At 37.6% G+C, this 19,407-nt stretch overlaps 3 protein-coding genes across 3 annotated transcripts in view; 1 reads left to right on the top strand and 2 right to left on the bottom strand.

The window, feature by feature from the left end:
- Positions 1-405: 405 nt before the first annotated feature.
- COMMD2 (COMM domain containing 2) lies at positions 406-7,988 on the bottom strand. Its single transcript, XM_036115648.2, has 5 exons — positions 7,837-7,988; positions 7,668-7,745; positions 6,690-6,772; positions 5,759-5,932; positions 406-991 (listed from the first exon to the last, which is right to left on the bottom strand). Exons 1-5 carry the CDS (start codon positions 7,901-7,903, stop codon positions 794-796), a joined length of 600 nt encoding a protein of 199 aa, XP_035971541.1. The 5' UTR covers positions 7,904-7,988; the 3' UTR covers positions 406-793.
- A 133-nt stretch (positions 7,989-8,121) lies between these two features.
- The window catches only part of RNF13 (ring finger protein 13), a 219,542-nt gene continuing 208,256 nt past the window's right edge, over positions 8,122-19,407 (top strand). Inside the window, exons 1-2 of the mRNA XM_078070449.1 lie at positions 8,122-8,276; positions 8,442-8,563. The gene's annotated coding sequence lies outside the window, so the exon portion shown is untranslated. The remainder of the gene's footprint in view (positions 8,277-8,441; positions 8,564-19,407) is intronic.
- ANKUB1 (ankyrin repeat and ubiquitin domain containing 1) overlaps positions 17,725-19,407 on the bottom strand; it is a 31,113-nt gene continuing 29,430 nt past the window's right edge. Inside the window, exon 5 of the mRNA XM_036115646.2 lies at positions 17,725-18,667. Coding sequence (XP_035971539.2) covers positions 17,725-18,667 — 943 coding nt within the window. The remainder of the gene's footprint in view (positions 18,668-19,407) is intronic.

Raw genomic sequence — 19,407 nt, 5'->3', positions numbered from 1 at the left:
TCTTTATACTTTATTCAAATAAAATTATAAAAAGGGACTGTAATTTATATTCAGATAATTAAGAAGTGATTTTTTACTCCTGCATCCATTGTGTATAAATGTAAATGACAACATCTCTTAGATGCTTTGGGTACTAGGGGAAAAAAGTGGTCCTTGATAAAATGCAACATTATCACACAGATTTGAGTACTATGTAAGTAATTAGCCATGACAACTCAAACTTAAGCAACATGGTAAGTACTTATTACCTTCACTAGCAAGGAAAAATGCATGAACTGCCTAAACAATGTAGCATTTTAAAAAATTCATATTTACTTCCAGCTATTCTGTGGCTATTAACATTGTGGGTGCTTTTAAAGGTCAAAAACAATGAACTGTCTAAAAATATTCTGAATAGCAATGGTATTACATTGTGAATTTTATTTTCAAATTTTGGTCAATAAAGAAGAAAATAATAAAGTTAAGCAATCAAAAGAAGTACCAAAAAAAGACATTCATATACACAAAAGATATGAACAGTATAGATTCACTTCCAGTTGATTCAATTCTACTTACACATTTAAAATATAAAATACATCTTAATCGTGAAGAAACTGACCACATTTAGCACCAGGAAAGGAACTTTACTTTAGCTTTTGATCATGACTTCAATATCTTGTCACAGGAAAAGAAACTGCATGGAAACTATATGTATTTATCACTGTCAATTAATAAAAAATTAATTTTGAAAAGTAACTGTTGCTTATCATCAATTCACAAGTGATTCAAAGGGAATAAATCCTTAAAACTGGAACTACTTGATATTGCGCACAACTCTCCTACAGTGGTTTGTTTTCATCTCTTCCAATGCTTGTTCCAATTGCTGAACCAAATGGAGCAGAGTGGCTGGGTCTGTCTGCAGAACTCTGGTGTTGTGATCTCCGTTCTGATTAAGGTGTAGCTTTATAGTCACTGATGGTTTAATCTGTTGCCTGAGGCTTCTGCTTGCAAGCTTCATTTTAAATGGAACAAGAGTATAATAACTATTTAACAATCATGCTGAACACACAGTATTTATAATTACCTTATATCATGTACAAAAATCAAGTTTTACATGAATCATAGACTTCAAAATGAAAAATAAATTTTAAAAAACTTTGGAAAGAAAAAAGAAGAGAATATACACACAACCTTGCCATACAGGATTTCTTAAACATGATATAAAAGACATAAACCATAAAGAAAAAAAACAGATAAACTGAACCGCATTCAAATTGTTACATTTTCTTCTAAAGGATACCTAAAGATGGTGGGAAAACAAACCACAAACTTAGAGAAGATAGTTTGTAACACATATAGCTAAAAAAAAGATTAGTATTCAGAATGTATGAAAAACTGTTCTGATTAAAAAAAACAACAAAACAAAACAAAAAAACCTACAAGACCAAGAGAAAAATGTGCATTAGACCTAAGTAAGCACTTCACAAAAGAAATAACACAAATAGATAAACATAGGAAAACATGTTCAACTTTATCAGAAATCAGGAAAATGGCCAACAAAACCATAAAGTTCTGTTTTATACATATCAGACCAGCAAGAATTAAAAACCTGTCCAAATGAAGGCACTGTGAGCAACAGTCATGGGAACTCTCCCACTGCTGGTGAGAGTGAAAAGAGAATGGCTTCGGAAAATATACATTACCATCAATTCCACTCCTAGGTATATACCTTGAATTTTTACATGTATACATTACATTCATAATAGTAATTGTTTTTGTTTCCAAGAGTCAAAAATTAGAAATGTCTCAAATATTCTTTAATAATAGAATGGATACATTGAGAATGCTCATACAATAAAATGCTTACTAAATGGCCATGAAAAGAAACGAACTACAGCAATATAAATTGTTATGGAGAAATCTAAAAAAATCAAAAATCAAGTTGCAGAGTAATACATAAAAACTAAAGTTAAATGAAAAAACATGTGTAAAAAAAGAACTATAAAGGATTAATAGAAAATTCAGGATAATGGTTACCTCCAGAGGAGTGGGAGGGGTTGTAACTGGGGGAGGTCATACATGGTTTTGTTTTGTTTCTTTTTTTTTTTTTTTTTTTTTTTTTTTTGTTTGTTTTATTTATTTATTCATGAGAGTCAGAGAGAGAGATAGAGAGAGGCAGCGGCAGAGGGAGAAGCAGGCTCCCCGCCTAGCAGGGAGCCCGATGCGGGACTCGATCCCAGGACCCCGGGATCGTGACCTGAGCCGAAGGCAGACGCTTAACCATCTGAGCCACCCAGGCGCCCCGGTTTTGTTTTGTTTCTTAAGCTTGGCAGTGGGTACTTGTTTTATTATTATTCTTTAAACTGAATATCTATAATCTTGATATAGATATTCTGATATAGAATATATCAGAATGATATATTCTGAAATTTTTTTAAAAAGTACAATTGACATATTTTTAAAAGAAAAAAAAATCCAAATACTAGAAACAGTGGCTAACTGTCCTAGCACAAGACTGTTCTCTAAAGACTATTCTTCCTTAAAAGAAACCAGGACCTCCTTAAAGGAATAGGTGATTAGAGGTCTGGGACAACAATTGTACAAGATGAACCTGAAACATCTTGTTATACAAGAAAGCAAGACTGTTACCTAAAACTATTGGAGTCATGGCAAAAGGACAAGAAGCCAAACTGAAGAGACTTCCAGTGAGTAACAAATATAAACCTGAGATTTCAGGATTAATTTCATACCACAACACAGAATATTCTGACTAATAACTCCTTCCAATTAATTCTAGGTGATCTGGCTTCCAAAAGAACCTAATATACTGACCCATGGCTGAAATTTAATGTCAAAAATAATCTGGAAACAAGTCAATCCCCTTGAGTGAGCCAGTTCCCAAACAGAATATAGGTACTTTTAAGTTAAAGTATCTCTTTAAGATCATTTCTCTAGTACAGAAAATTATAGGTATGAAAGATAGATAAACTATTAAGTATGATGACTGAAAATACCACCTATTGATTCACTTATGCATTGTTTATACTTCTTTTTTCTCTATATAACTGCATTGACAGATAGGGACCAAATGTATCTAGGTGTGTAATTAAGCCATGAACTTTTTGTCTAGAGACTTAAGGTCACTCAATCTATCCTTAAATTTTTAGACAACATAACACCTAAATTAATATCCTTTACAAATAAGTATCCATACCACTCTTTAAAATTTCTAAATAAAGATTACATAACATCCCTAACAAACACCTAGTAAGACATAATAAAACCTAATTTTTTCTTGGAAAGAAATTTCGATGACAATACAGGATAAAGAATAGTAGGCCACAAAGTTCTTGATATGGACTTATTTTTTAATGGGAGGAAATTCCGTCCTTGTAAAAATAACAGCAATTTAAATGGATCAGTCCTAAAGGTAAATCTTCCCACACCAATCTCAGATGCATTCAACTTACTGATGCTATCAAATGCATTAACTGTGGTGGCAACTTATGAAGGGAAATGTTTCTATTAGAAACTAAACTATGATGATTAATGTATTTCTCATAAGCAACTGCACAATAATTAGATGGTAACTGTCCATTCACTACCAGTGTTCATGAGACAAATCAGTTACTCAAAAATGAAAGGTCCTATATCCTGTTATTAGTTTCCCAGCCATTTAGCTGATCTTCATCTAACAAGTCTTCCTCCCATAAACAGAAGAATCTACTCCAGTTAAACTCCCTTGTAATAATTAAGACTAATGAGCTCAGAAAATCAGTTAGTTCTTTAAGTAGCTTTTTAGCCATAAATGCATTTCACCACATGAAGCAATATTCATTCAGTACACCCTCAACCTTAAAATGTATTAGTCCTTGCAATAACACGGCTATTCAAACCTATTTCACTGGGTAAATGAGCTCTCCCGAGTTTTAGAAAATTCAATTGCTTAAGTTTCTAATTTCTAAAAATGTATTCATAACGGAAAAACTCAAAGCAAATCACAAAGCCAAAAAAATAACTTCTAAGGGCTACCAGAACCCCAATTCAGAAATTATCCCCATTCAAAAGAAAGGTAAAGATGTACAAGATAAATTACTGCTGAATCTCATGAACATGACCATCCCCACACCTCCTCTACCTGGTTATTATGAGAGGACTGAAACATAAAAGCTTAGCAATAGTGATCTCCTCCCCGGGAACCCCACAGGATTTGCTTCTTACGGTGTCTCCAAGAGCATGAACTGTGTCTGGTTCTTTGTGAATCCACATCACCTAGCACATTATAACTGTACAAGAAGCTTTTAAAAATTCAGCACTGAATGCCTATTATGTACCAGGCATTGTGCTGGGGACAGACTAGTGAACAAGACATAGTAACTGCCCTCATGGAGCCTATAATCTGGTTTATACCATATCTGTGTTTGTACCTATTCAAGCACTCATCACATTGGATTATACTTGCTAAACCCTCTAAATGAATTTCTGTAACCTGTTTGGACCATCTTATCACCATTCAAATCAGTAAGAATCCACTGTAACAGTGGTTTATAAACTGCAAGCTAGAATTACCTGGGTAACAATGTTTAAAAAATCCTGATGCCCAGGTCAAACCCCATAACAATAAATCAGAATCTCTGGGGGTAGAACACAGACATGAAAATATTTTAAAACTACCCAGGCCATTTCAATATGCAGTAAAGTTTGAGGACTAGTGCGCTATACCACATATTCAACTCTCATTCCCACATCCATGTGGGCTTTTACAACTTACGCTGCCTCCTCTTCCAAGAATATTAACACTGGTTTTCTCCATTCATCCTTCTGAAATTTCATTTCCTTTTGTTGAAACTTTTCTGGACTGTGCAAGCATACACTGAACTACCTAAGCTATAGGTTTTTGAAATATAATACTCAGTTGTACCTTCATTTATACAATTATATTTTCCCCCTCCAGAAATCTATTTTACAACTATCTTTAAGTACTAGTTATTTTGAGAACATCTAATATCCCTAACTAGATGATAACATCTTTTCCATCTGAGAAAATGTCCTATGCTTCTTTTGTGTCCCAAAGCATTTAGCACAGCTCTAATCAGCAAATGGACGACATTCAATAAACATCTATTAACTTATCTGTCACTGCTTGATAAAGGGCTACATGCAAGAGTCTGAGAACTCCCTTTTGGTTATCTGTGTGGCTTTACAAACAACTAAATAAACAGGATGTGTAAAAGAAGCCAGACACAAAAGAATATTTACTGAATCATTCCATATATAGAAAGTTAAAGAATAGGCAAAAGTAATCTAGGTATCTGAAGTCAGGACACTGGTTACCTTTGCAAAGGAAGGAAGGGGAAGTAATTGGTAGAAGGCAAAGAGGATGCTTCTGGGGTGCCTGTCATGGGCAAGTGTTGGTTTCATGGGTGTTTTCACCATGTGATAATCCACTGAGCTTTACAATGCCCTGTGCACTTTAATATATGTGTGTTTTGTTTAAACATAAAAGTTTCATAAAATCAAATACAACTTTAAAAATCTGCATGCCCATCTCCTTTTCAAAATAACCTATTTCTTACAAGCTGTGCAAATTAAACTAATCTAAACACATTAAGCATATAAGAAAATGAACTATTTGTGAAATGGTCTCAAAATAAACATTGAAAAAAAATTAGTTTCAAACCAAAGTTTGGTTAAGGTGGTAAAGAATAAAATAAGCTTAAGAGCATAGAACTAAAATTAATCTTATATTCTATGTCAGGTGGGGAAAAAAAAGCCATACCTGTACATCTAGTCGCCATTCAAGGCTGTGGTAACTTGGAAGGTCTGGTGCCAATTCACTCAGAATAGTTCTGATCTCTTTTCTGTTGTCCAGATAAAGCTGAAGCAATAATTTGTTCAATTCTTCAGAGAATCCCAGAACAAAAACAGAGTCTTGGAAATCCAGTTCAGAAATCTGAAAGTGAATCAAGTTTAACAGAACATTAAATTTATCTTTGTCTAGTAAATGCTAAAATATTTGAAAAGAATATACTATCCCCTAATTCTTTTCTGCCTGGTAAAAGAAATAACATCCTTTATATTTAAAGGTAACTCTTGCCCACTATTCCAAAATCTGAGTCTCTGATACATAAAAATACTTTTATTAAAACATAAAAAGAATTGTTGGGTGCCTGGGTGGCTCAGTTGGTTAAGTGACTGCCTTCGGCTCAGGTCATGATCCTGGAGTCCCGGGATCGAGTCCCACATCGGGCTTCCTGCTGAGCAGGGAGTCTGCTTCTCCCTCTGACCCTCCCCCTTTCGTGCTCTCTCTCTCTTTCTCATTCTCTCTCTCTCAAATAAACAAAATCTTTAAAAAAAAACATAAAGAGAATTGTTAAAATGGCCAGTTTCTCTCCTATTCTCCATCAAGCTAGATATTGCTAATATGCCAAAAAAAAAAAAAAAGTCATTTAATTCTCCCTCCTAGGATACATACTACTGTATATGTTTTAATAACATGTAGAATTAGAAGTAATTCTAATTTATACTAGAAGAGGCATTCATGCCAGCAGATCACATTATAGTCATATCGTTTACGCACGGCTTCACTAAGTCAATTATAAACCATTAACATTACTGAAATAAACCGATGCCTGCCAGGGCTATGATGTAGAGTATACTGGACCTTTTTAAGGTCAAAGAAATACAAAACAGTCCACAGAAGCCCTTACCATAAGCTTTGAGCTTTCAGTGAGGAGGTATGTTAATCCTTCCACACCATGCTGGACAGTGTCACTGCTCACACTGAGTTTTCCTGGGAAAATGGTAAAATAAGCCAATAAATTATTGTTTGATATTTATCCTTTTATTCAAATTCTTATTTAGGCATAAATATTATCCATCATTCCTATTTTCAGGCACCGTAATGAAAAATAATGAGTTGGTAATAGCCACCTGTTCATTTTCCACTGCCAGGCAGATGCCTCCAGTATTTCCCGCCGTGTAACGTTCTTTACAAAATGCAGACCCATGGAGTCTAATATCAGCCGTACAGTCCTTCTCTTGAATGCTCAGCTATTTCAAGTCTGGCGTAAGAGGAACTCCAAGGACTGACAAGCTCAGAAACCAGCCCCGTCCAGCAGGGAAAAAACAATACTGCAGCAAAAGCGGATGTCTGAACAACTAATTATAACCAAACACTTGCGGGATATTAATGCCTCACCCAGCCACTCCACACACTTGGGTGCATTTAAGCATCACAGTATCTCTGGCAGATGGTATTATGTGCTTTTTACGCATGACAACACCGACCCAGCGGAAGCTTTAAAAATCTCAAAACTAGGGCGCCTGGGTGGCTCAGTTGGTTAAGCGACTGTCTTCGGCTCAGGTCATGGTCCTGGAGTCCCGGGATCGAGTCCCACATCAGGCTCCCTGCTCGGCGGGGAGTCTGCTTCTCCCTCTGACCCTCCTCCCTCTCATGCTCTCTGTCTCTCGTTCTCTCTCTCTCAAATAAATAAATAAAATCTTTAAAAAAAAAAAAAAATCTCAAAACTACTCAGGGGGCGGGCAGGATTTGCGCCCGGAAGAGCCTTTCTGCTTTTATTCCACCACAACGAGAAGAAGACCCTTGGAGCTGCAAAAAACCCTTCCTCTCCAGGGTGCCAAAGAATGGCCCGCACTTCCCCGTGCAGCAACTCTCCCCGTCTTACTGGCTGCGCCTTCGTAGATCTTGGGGTTAGAGCCTCGCCTCAGGAACTCCACCGCAATCCGCCCAAACTCCGCGACCACTGCAAGGGAAGCCAGGAGACCATGAGCGCTGGGCGCACCCCTTGATCCCCCAAGCCACAGGACACCACCCTCTGCTGCCGCGCCCCTGACCCGTGCTGTCCACTTGCGGCAAAAAGGCCAGGTGCTCCTTATGCTCCTCCGACAGGTCCAGCAGCATCTTCGCGAGGCGGAGGATTTCTCTTGGCAGCGTTGACCCCGCCCTCGCCACTTCCGGGGCCAGCGCCAAGCGCAAAGAGGCTCCGGCTCCTCAACATCCCCAGCTTTTGGGTTCCGGTCTATCGCAGTCCTACACGCAAACGCGCGCGAGTGGTGTGTTCTGGGCTCAGAAGATTCCTCCGTTCGCAAATCATCTTGAAAAGATTGTAGCCTGGTGGTGCTCGGTGCTATGCTCTGTGGAAGAGGAAAAGATGTTTAAAATCCGACATGTCCCCTTGTGGAGCTTAAATTAATAATATCAATAGCTAACATTTTTTAAGCATTATGTCAGGAAATGTTCTTACATTTATTAGAGTTCAAAAGAATTCCATGAGGTAGGTACCATTATTGTTCCCATTAGAGATAAGGAAACAGAGAAAGGTCAAGCAACTGAAACTAACTTTTATAGAGCTATTAGTTTGCACAGAGCTTTTGTATATGTTATTTTATTTGATTGACCTTATTTAATTCGCTCAATAGCTATGACCTCGTTTTTACAGATGAAGAATCAAAGCTCCAAAGATTACATAATAAGCCAGAGACAGAGCTGGAAAGAGAGGTCAGATCCCTTGACGACCTGCTCCAAAGCCCATCATTCTACACAGCAGGCTGAAAACTGGAGGTTTGTAACAAGTTCTGTGAATGATTATGAATTAGGATAAAGATGGTGATGACGACAACAATGATGCTTGCAGGGTTCAGAACGATATCTTTATTTTAATGTGTTGAGAATAGGGTGAAAATTTGGTTCCTTTCCCAGCTTTCTCTTCTCACCTGCTGTGGTTCAAATATCAGAGTACAGAATTGCTAATTGATAATAATATGACTCTCCAAATCTCAATCCCTTGGTGGGGGAGTTGTTGGGGGAGAAGGGAAGAGGGTGGGAGAGAGACTTCATATCTATTGTTATATCTAAGGATTGAGATAACTCTTTCTGTGCTCTGATTCTCTTGTGCAGAAATGAAAATTGGAAGTTTTTCAGCTCTGTTCACTGTGTGTACCTTGTCCTTCACATTGTTTGTTTCCTCCACTGCTGCACGGAAAGACGCGTCCTTAAACTTGTTAATTAGGTCATGAAACAGCATTTGCAGAGAGAGCACAATCTTTTCTGAGACTCTAAGCTGCAGATCAGGAAAAATGGCATCATTTCCTGAAGAAGGTTTTATTCATACATTATTGAGAAAATGTCCATTATTTAAGAATAATTTTCAGAAAAGGTAAAACCATGATTCTTTTACAAATATATAATGAATACATGCCAAAGATTGTGTTGGACCCATGGGTTAATGAGGGGATCAGTAAGATTACAGTAAGAGCCAGTTTCAACTGGCACGAAGGAGATAATTCAAGAACCATACATCCATAGGGAATAAGGAATGCTGAAATGAATCTACAAATAGATATAATGCTATGCCAATATGGTATAGCCTTTCTTGCCTGTGATCTCAGGAACTGAAAATGGGAGCAGGGGAGGGAGATAGGGAATAGGAGTAACAGAATGGGTGACCAAAGAAGGTGGTCAAGAAGCCAAGTTATAGCTGAGGGAAAACAGCTTGGGAGTTAAAACTCTCTGGGATAATTTGCAGGGCAACTTTTTGTTACCAAATGCCATACAGTTGTTTAGAGGAAATTACCTGAATGAAAAATCAAAAGTCTAGATTCCAGATCTGGCTCTCACACCTGCTACCTGTGAGGCTGCTAACAAGTTCTTTTTATATGTTATAAACTTAGCCTCTTCATTTGTAAATGGGTGTTTTAATGATTATTGCCTTTATGTGCCATGCAGGGCTGTTATCATGCTTAGATGAACTAATAAATTCACATTAAGAAATTGATTTTAGGGGCGCCTGGGTGGCTCATTCAGTTAGTTAAGCGTCTGTCTTCAGCTCGGGTCCTAGGATCCAGCCCCGCATTAGGCTCCCTGCTCAGTTGGGAGTCTGCTTCTCCCTCTCTCTCTGCCCCCCCTCCATTGTGCTCTCTCTCTCTTTCACTCTATCTCAAATAAATAAAATTTTAAAAAAAGAAATTGATTTTAATGATCAAATGAAATAATAAGTTAGTGTTAAACACTTGAAAGTTTTTTAAACTGAAGCATTTATATTTCATAGAAGATTTTATGTGCCCAAATTATTGAGAATTCCGTGTGCATAATCATCCTAAAATCCATTCATCTAATGCAACAAATATTTGCTAATCCATTTATCTAATGCAACAAATATAGAGAGCAATTACTCAGAGGTTCAAGCATATGCTATGCCTTGGCAATTTGGAGATGAATAAAACAATGACCTTTCCTCTAGGAGATGACAATAAAGTGAGGGAGACAATCAAGTGAAGTAAATACAGTATGAGGAGTGATAATTCTTGAGGGTTGAACAAAATTATATGGAACCATAAAGAAAGTAGCAATTGACTATGATTCCAATAGATTCAGGTCTAGAATAAGTGTTCCAGGGTATGCCTGTGCATGCTAATACTAATGCTTTACAATTGTATAACCTTGTAATTATATAAGGTCGTAAAGTCACTTCACGCTATTTTACTTCTGGGGCTAAAGTGAAGAAAGAATAAATACTCGGTATTTTTTCTGTTGATTCTGGCAGGGAACAAGGCTTCATATCAGTTGTCCTCTCACATTCTCTCCTTATCTTTCTATCTCCCTCCACCTCATCCACTTTCCTTTTCCTTTAGATTTCCCCACCTTCTTTTTCCCTTCTTAGGCATTCCAGCCTCAGAATCTTTGCACCAGCATTTCCTTGGCTGTGTTTCAATGTTAACATAAAATATTATCATCCTCTGCAAGGAATTGCAGTTCAGTTCAGCATACTGTGAAGAGAATAAAAGCATGGTGATGCCCATCACTCACATAAATTGCCCTCTCATGAATCTGAGGCAGCCACAAAATGCATGAATTAGTTCCTTAGATTTTTAAATAATTATTTTAGTTTATTTATTTATTTATTTATTTGAGAGAGAGAGAGAGAGAGCATGCGAGTGAGCATGAGCAGGGGGTAGGGGCAGAGGGAGAAGCAGGCTCCCTGATGAGCAGGGAGCCGGACAGACAGAAGGACGCAGGGCTGGATCCCAGGACCCTGAGATCATGACCTGAGCCCAGGGCAGACGCTAAACAGACTGAGTCACCCAGGCACCCCTAAAAAATTATTTTAGTTCACTTTTCCAATTGGATTATAAAATTCAAACAAACTGGGAAAGATAAAAAATACTTTTTGTTGAATTGCCTCAAATTGAGCACACCTAGTAACCCAGATTGAGAAATATAATATTACCAGTACCTCAGAACCTCTGCAGTGCCCTCTTCCAGTTACTATCTCCTCTTATTGTCTCTACAGTGAACTAACACCTATACACATGCTGCTTACAACATCTCTTTGGCATCATCTTTGTATTTACTTTTACATTAACCTTCTATGTGCCCCAATCCCATAGTATCTAACTAGAAACTTAAAAGTATTTTTAAAAATGAACTTTAGGTTTTAGGTGCCTTTGATTGTTGTAACAAAGTCTGTCTTAGAAATCCTAGCAAATACCATCAAAAAATATAAAGTATTTAAGAAAAATTTAACAAAAGATTTGTAAGACCCCTACCTTAAAAACTAAAACTATTGATGAGAGAAATAAAGGAAGATTTAAATAAATGGTGACATATATCATGGGTTGTGGTATTATTAAGATATTATTTGTGCTTTTTTATAGAGAATGACAAGTTTATTTAAAAATCTATATGAAAGTGCAAAGGACCGAGAATAACTTAAACACACTTGGAAAAAGAAGAATAAAGCCAGAGTAGACATACTATCTGATTTCAAGACCAACTGTAAAGCTATAGTAATTAAGACAGTGTGGTATTAGTATAATCATAAGTAAATAGATCAATGGAACAAAAAAGAGAGTCTGGAAATAGATCCATACATATATTGTAAATTGATTTTTGATAAAGATACCAATGTAATTCAATGAGAGAAAAGAAAGTCTTTTCAACAACTGGTACTAGAACAATTTGATAAACCTTTGGGAAAAAAATGAATCCTGACCCTCACCTCATATCACATACACAAAAATAATTCAATATGGATTACAGACCTAACATAAAAGCTAAAACATGAGGGACACCTGGGTGGCTCAGTCGGTTTAGCGTGTGCCTTCGGCTCAGGTCATGATCCCAGGGTCCTGGGATCGAGTCCCACATCGAGCTCCCTGCTCAGCAGGGAGCCTGTTTCTCCCTCTCCCTCGGCCCCCTGCTTGTGCTCTCTCTCTCTGACAAATAAATGAATAAAATATTAAAAAAAAAAAAGCTAAAACATGGAACTTCTAGAAGAAAACATATGAGAATATCTTCACGACTTTGGGATAAGCAGAGAGTTCTTTAAGAGGAAACAGAGGATGTGAACCATAAAAGAAAAAAAAATGATAAATTGTACTTCATCAAAGTTAAAAACTTTCATTTATCAAAAAGCACCATTAATAAAATGGAAAAGTGAGACACAGACTGGAAAAAAATATTTGCAATACATATATCTGACAGAGAATTTGTTTAAAGATTTTATTTATTTATTTGACAGAGAGAGAGACAGCGAGAGAGGGAACACAAGCAAGGGGAGTGTAAGAGGGAGAAGCAGGCTTCCCGCGGAGCAGGGAGCCCGATGCGGGGCTCGATCCCAGGACCTTGGGATCATGACCTGAGCCGAAGGCAGACGCCTAACGACTGAGCCACCCAGGCGCCCCTGACAGAGAATTTGTATCATGAGTATATAAAAATCTCCAATAAACCAATAATTAAAAGATAAATAACCCAATATTTTACATGGGCAAAACTCTTAAGTTGATACTTCACAAAAGAAGATACACAAATGACCAATAAGCACATAAAAAAGCATTCAGTATCATTAATCATCAAGGAAATGCAAATTAATACACAATGAGATGTCATTTCAAACCCACCAGAAAAACAAAATCAAAAACACTGATGACACCAAATTTTGATGAGTTTGTGGAGCAACCAGAACATTTGTACCTTGTTAATGGGAGTGTAAAATCATAAAACCACTTTGGAGAACTGTTATGCAATTTCCTATAACGTTAAATGTACATTTACCCTCCTACCCAACAATTCCACTCCTAAGTATTTGCCTAAGAGAGATGAAAGCATATGTCCAGGAAAAGACTTTTACAATAATGTTCATAGCAGTTTTATTCACAATAACACAAACTGGAGGCAACCCAAATATATATACAGTTGAACAGATAAATTATGGTATGTCCATACAATGGAATATGCTAGGTAATACAAAAAGTCTACGAAAGATCTGAATGAAGGAAGTACAGATACTGGAGTTATTAGATCTGGACTCCAAAAAAACTAAGAATAATATGTCCAAAACATTAGATGACAGATGAAAAATTTAATCAGAGAAGTAGAAACTGTAAAAAAAGAAATTAACAAATAAGAAAGCAAATATACAATAGAAAGAATTAAAAGTAATAGTTCACTGTAAAAAAACAGAAATCAGAGTAGTGGATGCCTCTACGGTATTGGGATGGACTTTGTTACAGAAGTTTGAACAGATTTTCTGGGGTAATGGAAATATTTACATCTTGATTGGGGTATTGGTTACACTGATGTATATATTTGTCAAAGCCATTAAATCTTACATTTAAGATTTGTGTAATTCACTGTATGTATCAACTTTTTTTATTGACTTTTTAAAAAATTTTATTTTATTATGTTAGTCACATTACATCATTAGTTTTTGATGTAGTGTTCCATGATTCATTGTTTGCATATAATACCCAGTGCTCCATTCAATACGTGCCCTCCTTAATACCCATCACCAGGCTAACCCATCCCCCCCTCCCCCTCCCCTCTAAAACCCTCAGTTTGTTTCTCAGAGTCCATAGTCTCTCATGGTTCATCTCCCCCTCCGATTTTCCCCTCTACATTTTTCCCTTCCTATTAACTTCTTTTTTTTTTAACATATAATGTATTATTTGTTTCAGAGGTACAGGTCTGTGATTCATCAGTCTTACACAATTCATAGCGCTCACCATAGCACACACGCTCCCCAATGTCTATCATCCAGCCACCCCATCCCTCTCACACCCCACCACTCCAGCAACCCTCAGTTTGTTTCCTGACATTAAGAATTCCTCATATCAGTGAGATCATATGATACTTGTATTTCTCTGATTGACTTATTTTGCTTAGCATAATACCCTCCAGTTCCATCCACGTTGTTGCAAATGGCAAGATTTCAATTTTTTGATGGCTGCATAATATTTCATTGTATGTATATACCACATCTTCTTTATCCATTCATCTGTTGATGGACATCTGGGCTCTTTCCATAGTTTGGCTATTGTGGACATTGCTGCTATAAACTTTGGGGTGCATGTACCCCTTTGGATCACTACATTTGTATCTTTGGGGTAAATACCCAGTAGTGCAATTGCTGGGTCATAGGGTAGCTCTATTTCCTATATGTATCAATTTTTAAAAATTAATAAAAAATGATATTTTAGCAGAAGTTCAAAAGATGTCCAAGACCAGTACTTGACCTAAATGGTATTTGTAACTCTCCTAGGGACTTTCTCTATAGAGAGTTTTAAAATTTATTTATTTTTACTATGTACTAACATTCATATGGTTTAAAAAACAAAAAGCATTAAAAATAAACCCAGGAAAACAAAAACAGAGAAAGAAACAGTAAAAATTCTCACCCCCCCCATCCTTCTAGTTTTCCTACCCTGTAGGCGACTACTCCTCTCAGTTTTTTAAGAATTCTTCAATAAACTATGTAAAAACACATGCCTGAAATGTTCACTTACAGTGATGGGAGTCAAGAAAACATGATGTTAAACATTAAATATCCTGTTGACAGTTGTGTAGCATTAGAACAGTTATTAGAAATTATAGCATTAGTTACTTGAAATATTAACATTAGAACTGAAGGTTCTGTTTGACCAGGTCTTTGTCCAAACTGGGATTGTCATGACTTTTCAAGGCACAATTTCTGGAGGATTTTCACATGCTGTTAGGCTTCCTTGTGTAGTCAGGTTAGAAATGCTCTTTTTGGCTAGAACTCTTGCTATTCCTAACTGCTGAAGCCATCGCTTCTCTTTAAAGGCACTGCAAGAAAACAAGACAAATAATTTGTAAGGAAGTCCAATCTTGTCCCTATTTATTGCTGAAATGATAGAAATCTCTAGGTTGATTTTGTAGCTGCAGCTAGCTTATCTTGTCACACAAGATAGGTTGTAAAAATAGAAAAGAGGAATCTTTCTCAAACTAGTTCCTTGTGAAGTAGTGGAAATGATATTTTACCAGGGCAATACTAGAAATTTGGCACCCACACCTAGAAACAGAAAAACATTCAATGTTATATAGAATTCTCTAGATGGAAACTTTTTCTGTCTGTTTCCCCAGGCATCCTTATACATCATATATTCCCTGACGTGTCTCCCTTCTCCTCCTTTTCCCCCACCACAAAAACATATTTTGTTCATTGATAAAATATTAAATAGCTTTTTACCAAAATGCAATGAAATTTAATGTTTTATGGTAGCTATTCTCTGGCTATATGCTAATAAAGACTTACAGATTTGAATATGATGACTCCTACTTTGTAAGGTATAAATGTGATTTACTACAGAGGGGTCCTCTGAGATTCTATCCTTTGTCTTCCTCTCCCTCTGCACCCTCATCCTGGGAGGCCTTATTTACTAATTGCTTCAACTCGCATATCCTTGATTCCTAAATCCTGACCGACACTTCCAATTTCCATGTCTTTTATCTTCTTCCTAAACCTGCTCCCTTTCAGTATCCCTGCTCTAACACAGCCACTTTGCTATCTCCTCACCATCTCTCCATCTGGAAACAAACCTCAATTCCTCCTTCTCTCTCTGCTTCTACATCTAATTAGTGATCTAGTTTTGCAGATCATTGCTCAGAAATATCTGTCATATTTGGCTTTTCTCCTCTTCCCTACCTACTTCTGCTCTAGTCCAGGTCTTTATCATTCCTTGCTTCTTTTATTACAGCCTCCTAAATATACTGTAGGCCCTCCACAGCTTCAGTAAGACTTCTGCCCAGTGAAGAAGTCTTCCACACATCTCCACCAGATTTGTCTTCAAAAAGAAACACAAACTGATTATGTGACTTGCCTGATTTAAAAAAAAAACACAAAAAACCAACTTCTGTGATCTTCCTACCTACTTCCTAAGAAGCAGACTCTCCACTTGGGCACACAAGATGCTTCTCAGTGTAGGTGCAATTTACCTTGCCAGTCTCATCTTCAGCCAGTTTCTCCCTGTCCCCTAAAATGCCTTTTGCAGATCCACTTACTTCATAGAAAACTAAATTTCTCTCTGACTCCTTCACAAAACAGTGCCCTTGACCATGTTGCCACTTCTACCTGGCTCCTTTTGTCTGACAAAGTCCTTTAAATTTAAAGGGCTTTCACTAAATCTGTGAGAAGCAATCTTGCATTAAAGTACCTTAGTGTTTCAAATATCTGAACTCTGTCCAAGTTTGCCCAATTCATCATTAATGTTCTGGATTAACTCCTTGCTTTACCTTTCCATGTTTGCGTTCTGCCTAGCACTTCACTGTGACATAATAAGCACTTTAGAACGTTTCAAAAGTGCATCCTTTGATTTCTAATGTGCATCTGTTGATAAAACTAATCAGTTTCCTATGTTTACAGCCTGATTTTAAGATGGCTATATAATTTTTTCAACCAATCATTTTCTAGTCTTTTTCTAGAATTTTAGAATATCTCTTTTTATACATTCTAGTCAGAGCTATCTCACAAATTACAAAGATTGAAGTTGGTAAGCAGTTTCTTCATCTTCTGTCAACCTCATTGTGCTGTCCGGAATTTTACCAGTTTTAGAGCCCAAATTACTCTGACCACTAGGTGGCAACAGCTTCACTGAAATAAAGTAGAGCTGAACTAAAGACCAATACAGATAGGCAACGAAAACAATGTAGCCTTGTTTTGTTCTTTCTTTTTCATTATATTGAGGAGAGGGAAAAGCTGCTCATAAATCTATATTTCTACTGTAATATTAGCACCTAATAAGACCTCATAAGTAATGGATGGGACCTGAGATCTGATTAGAGTTGTGTTTTCAGTGAAATCTGATGACCAGTATGCAAAAGTTTATCTTATGAAATGAATATACCTGAAAAGTCCACTCCTGATACGCTTGTTTTTGTCTTTAAATGTGACAATGGATTACTTTTTAAACTGACCTAAAATATTAATATCAACTCTATCACACTGACCATTATAGATCTTCCCCAACCAATATATCTTGCCCAGTAAGTCAAGGGAAGTCTTTATGGTTGTTGTTTTCTCTCCTTCCACTTTCATCACCATCCAGTCTTCCATGACACTTTTGATGCCTCTCTCCCACATTTCAAGTTTCCTCCCCTTCTCCCTTTAATTATAATTAACAATTTCTTATTAGTTAAAAAAAGAAGAAGAACAAGCAAGAGACCTTGTTTTTTGATACAACTCTTTGCACTGTGTCTCTTTTCTTTCCGAAAGCTTGAGGAGTCAGGTACTACACAGATTGGATTGGCCAGTAAAATGGGTTCATTTGGTCCTAGACACAAGGCTAAGATGAGGTCCTTGAAGCTGGATACTGATGCATTGGAACAACCTGTGTTACATTATATGGCATGGTAGGGCTTCATGGACCATTCCCTGCCCTAGACCTGCCCTATGAAAGGTTTGCCCTTGTATGTTTAAAGAGAAAACGTTACCTGGCCACTGCTAAGCAGTAGATGGCGTTCTCCCTTGGAGTCTTACCACGGTGCTCTGAGAAACACGCCAAGGAGGATTTGAGTAAAAAGTCAGCTCTGGGTGTTGCATAGTAAAAAGATGGGTGTGAATAGTCCACTCTGGAAACTGGGGGGAGGGGGACTTGGGGGAGATATGTATTTTTTATGAGCTTTTCTTTTTTCCTAGCTGTGGCAGTAATTTTTTTCTGATGCTGTTGTTGATGTCTTTGTAATTCAGAGAATATATTTGCATCTACCAGTGGAGGCAATTTCAAGGTTTGTTGTCTTGTGTCCTGCTGTGAAATTGCCAAAGGATTGACGGGTTTCCTGCTTGCAGTGTCTTCCCTGAGAGGCGGTAGTTTGCCCACAGTGCTTTGTGAGTCCTTGTACCTAGCCTTATTCCAGCTCTTGGAGGTCATTTTTGGTGTGGTGAAACCATCCACCATCACGGTGTCTCCAACTTTTGCCCCAAAGACCCTTGCTCCGCAAAGCTGGCTTTTATTAAGGTTGTGACTCTGAGCTCTGAGGACCCACTGTTTTATTTTAATATAAATCCTCATGGGGACTGAAATTTTCGGAAAAGAAACTGTGGACCACATTTTACTCAATAAATATAATACACAGTCTTTATGCTTGTGTTTAAACGCAACAGTCAGGGGAATTTGTCCCGCTGCATTTTTACATTCCAGGCACAGCACGCTGCAGTTGACAAAAGCCTTCAGAATCAACAGTTGGCCCGCTTCTGCAGCTGCATGAATGGGGCATTTAGAGACATCTGCATGAAGGGCTTCATGGCACCATGCTCGACAGGGGTGAACACCAACAGCCTCTTCGGGCCGCACACCCTGCTTCAGGGCCCATTCAGTGAGCTCAATGTACCCATAAAAGGCGGCGATGTACAGGGCCACCTTTTTCTGATACCTGAAATAAGTAGGAGTGGGTGTTTAGTAAGTCAGCAAACTGATAAATGTAGTTACACTAAATACCCACAAAACATACTAGCTAAATGTTTATTTTTTCCTAACTTTTACATAAAATGTTTTCAGAAAACGCAAATAGTAATATATAGGTTAAACTGCACAGGTCCTGGGGTGCCTGGGTGGCTCAGTTGGTTAAACGTCTGCCTTCAGCTCAGGTCATGATCTCAGAGTCCTGGGAGCAAAAGCCCTGCTCAGCGGGGAGTCTGCTTCTCCCTCTCCCTCTGCCTTTGCCCCTCCCCTCTGCTCGTGTTCTCTCTCTATCTCAAATAAATAAAGTGTTTAAAAAAAAAATAAACTGCACAGGTCCTGCTTATCCACATTATCCCGCTATGCACAGGTAAATGTATCAAAGTGCTTTTCTTAGAGTGGTTTTCTTTCTCAAGAGACTCAGATGCTCAGGAAAAATATCAAGCTATCTATATTTTTTTTAGCAAGGGAGGGAGAGAGAGGAGGGAGGGGTAGGGGGAGAGGGAGGGAGAGAGAATCTTAAGCCCAGCACAGAGCCTGACATAGGACTTGATCTCAAAACCCTGAGATCATGACCTGAGCCGAAATCGAGAGTCAGAGCCTTAAATGACTGAGCCACCCAGGCACCCCTCAAGCTTTATAGTAACTGGGAAAGTTTTGGAAGAAATCCGGTATGTTTTAGAAATTTGAAAGTTCTGTATGTTTGTTTGTTTT

This window comes from Halichoerus grypus, chromosome 1 (assembly GCF_964656455.1).
Source record: "Halichoerus grypus chromosome 1, mHalGry1.hap1.1, whole genome shotgun sequence".
Lineage (NCBI taxonomy): Eukaryota > Metazoa > Chordata > Mammalia > Carnivora > Phocidae > Halichoerus > Halichoerus grypus.
This window is presented reverse-complemented; position numbering and strand designations above follow the sequence as displayed.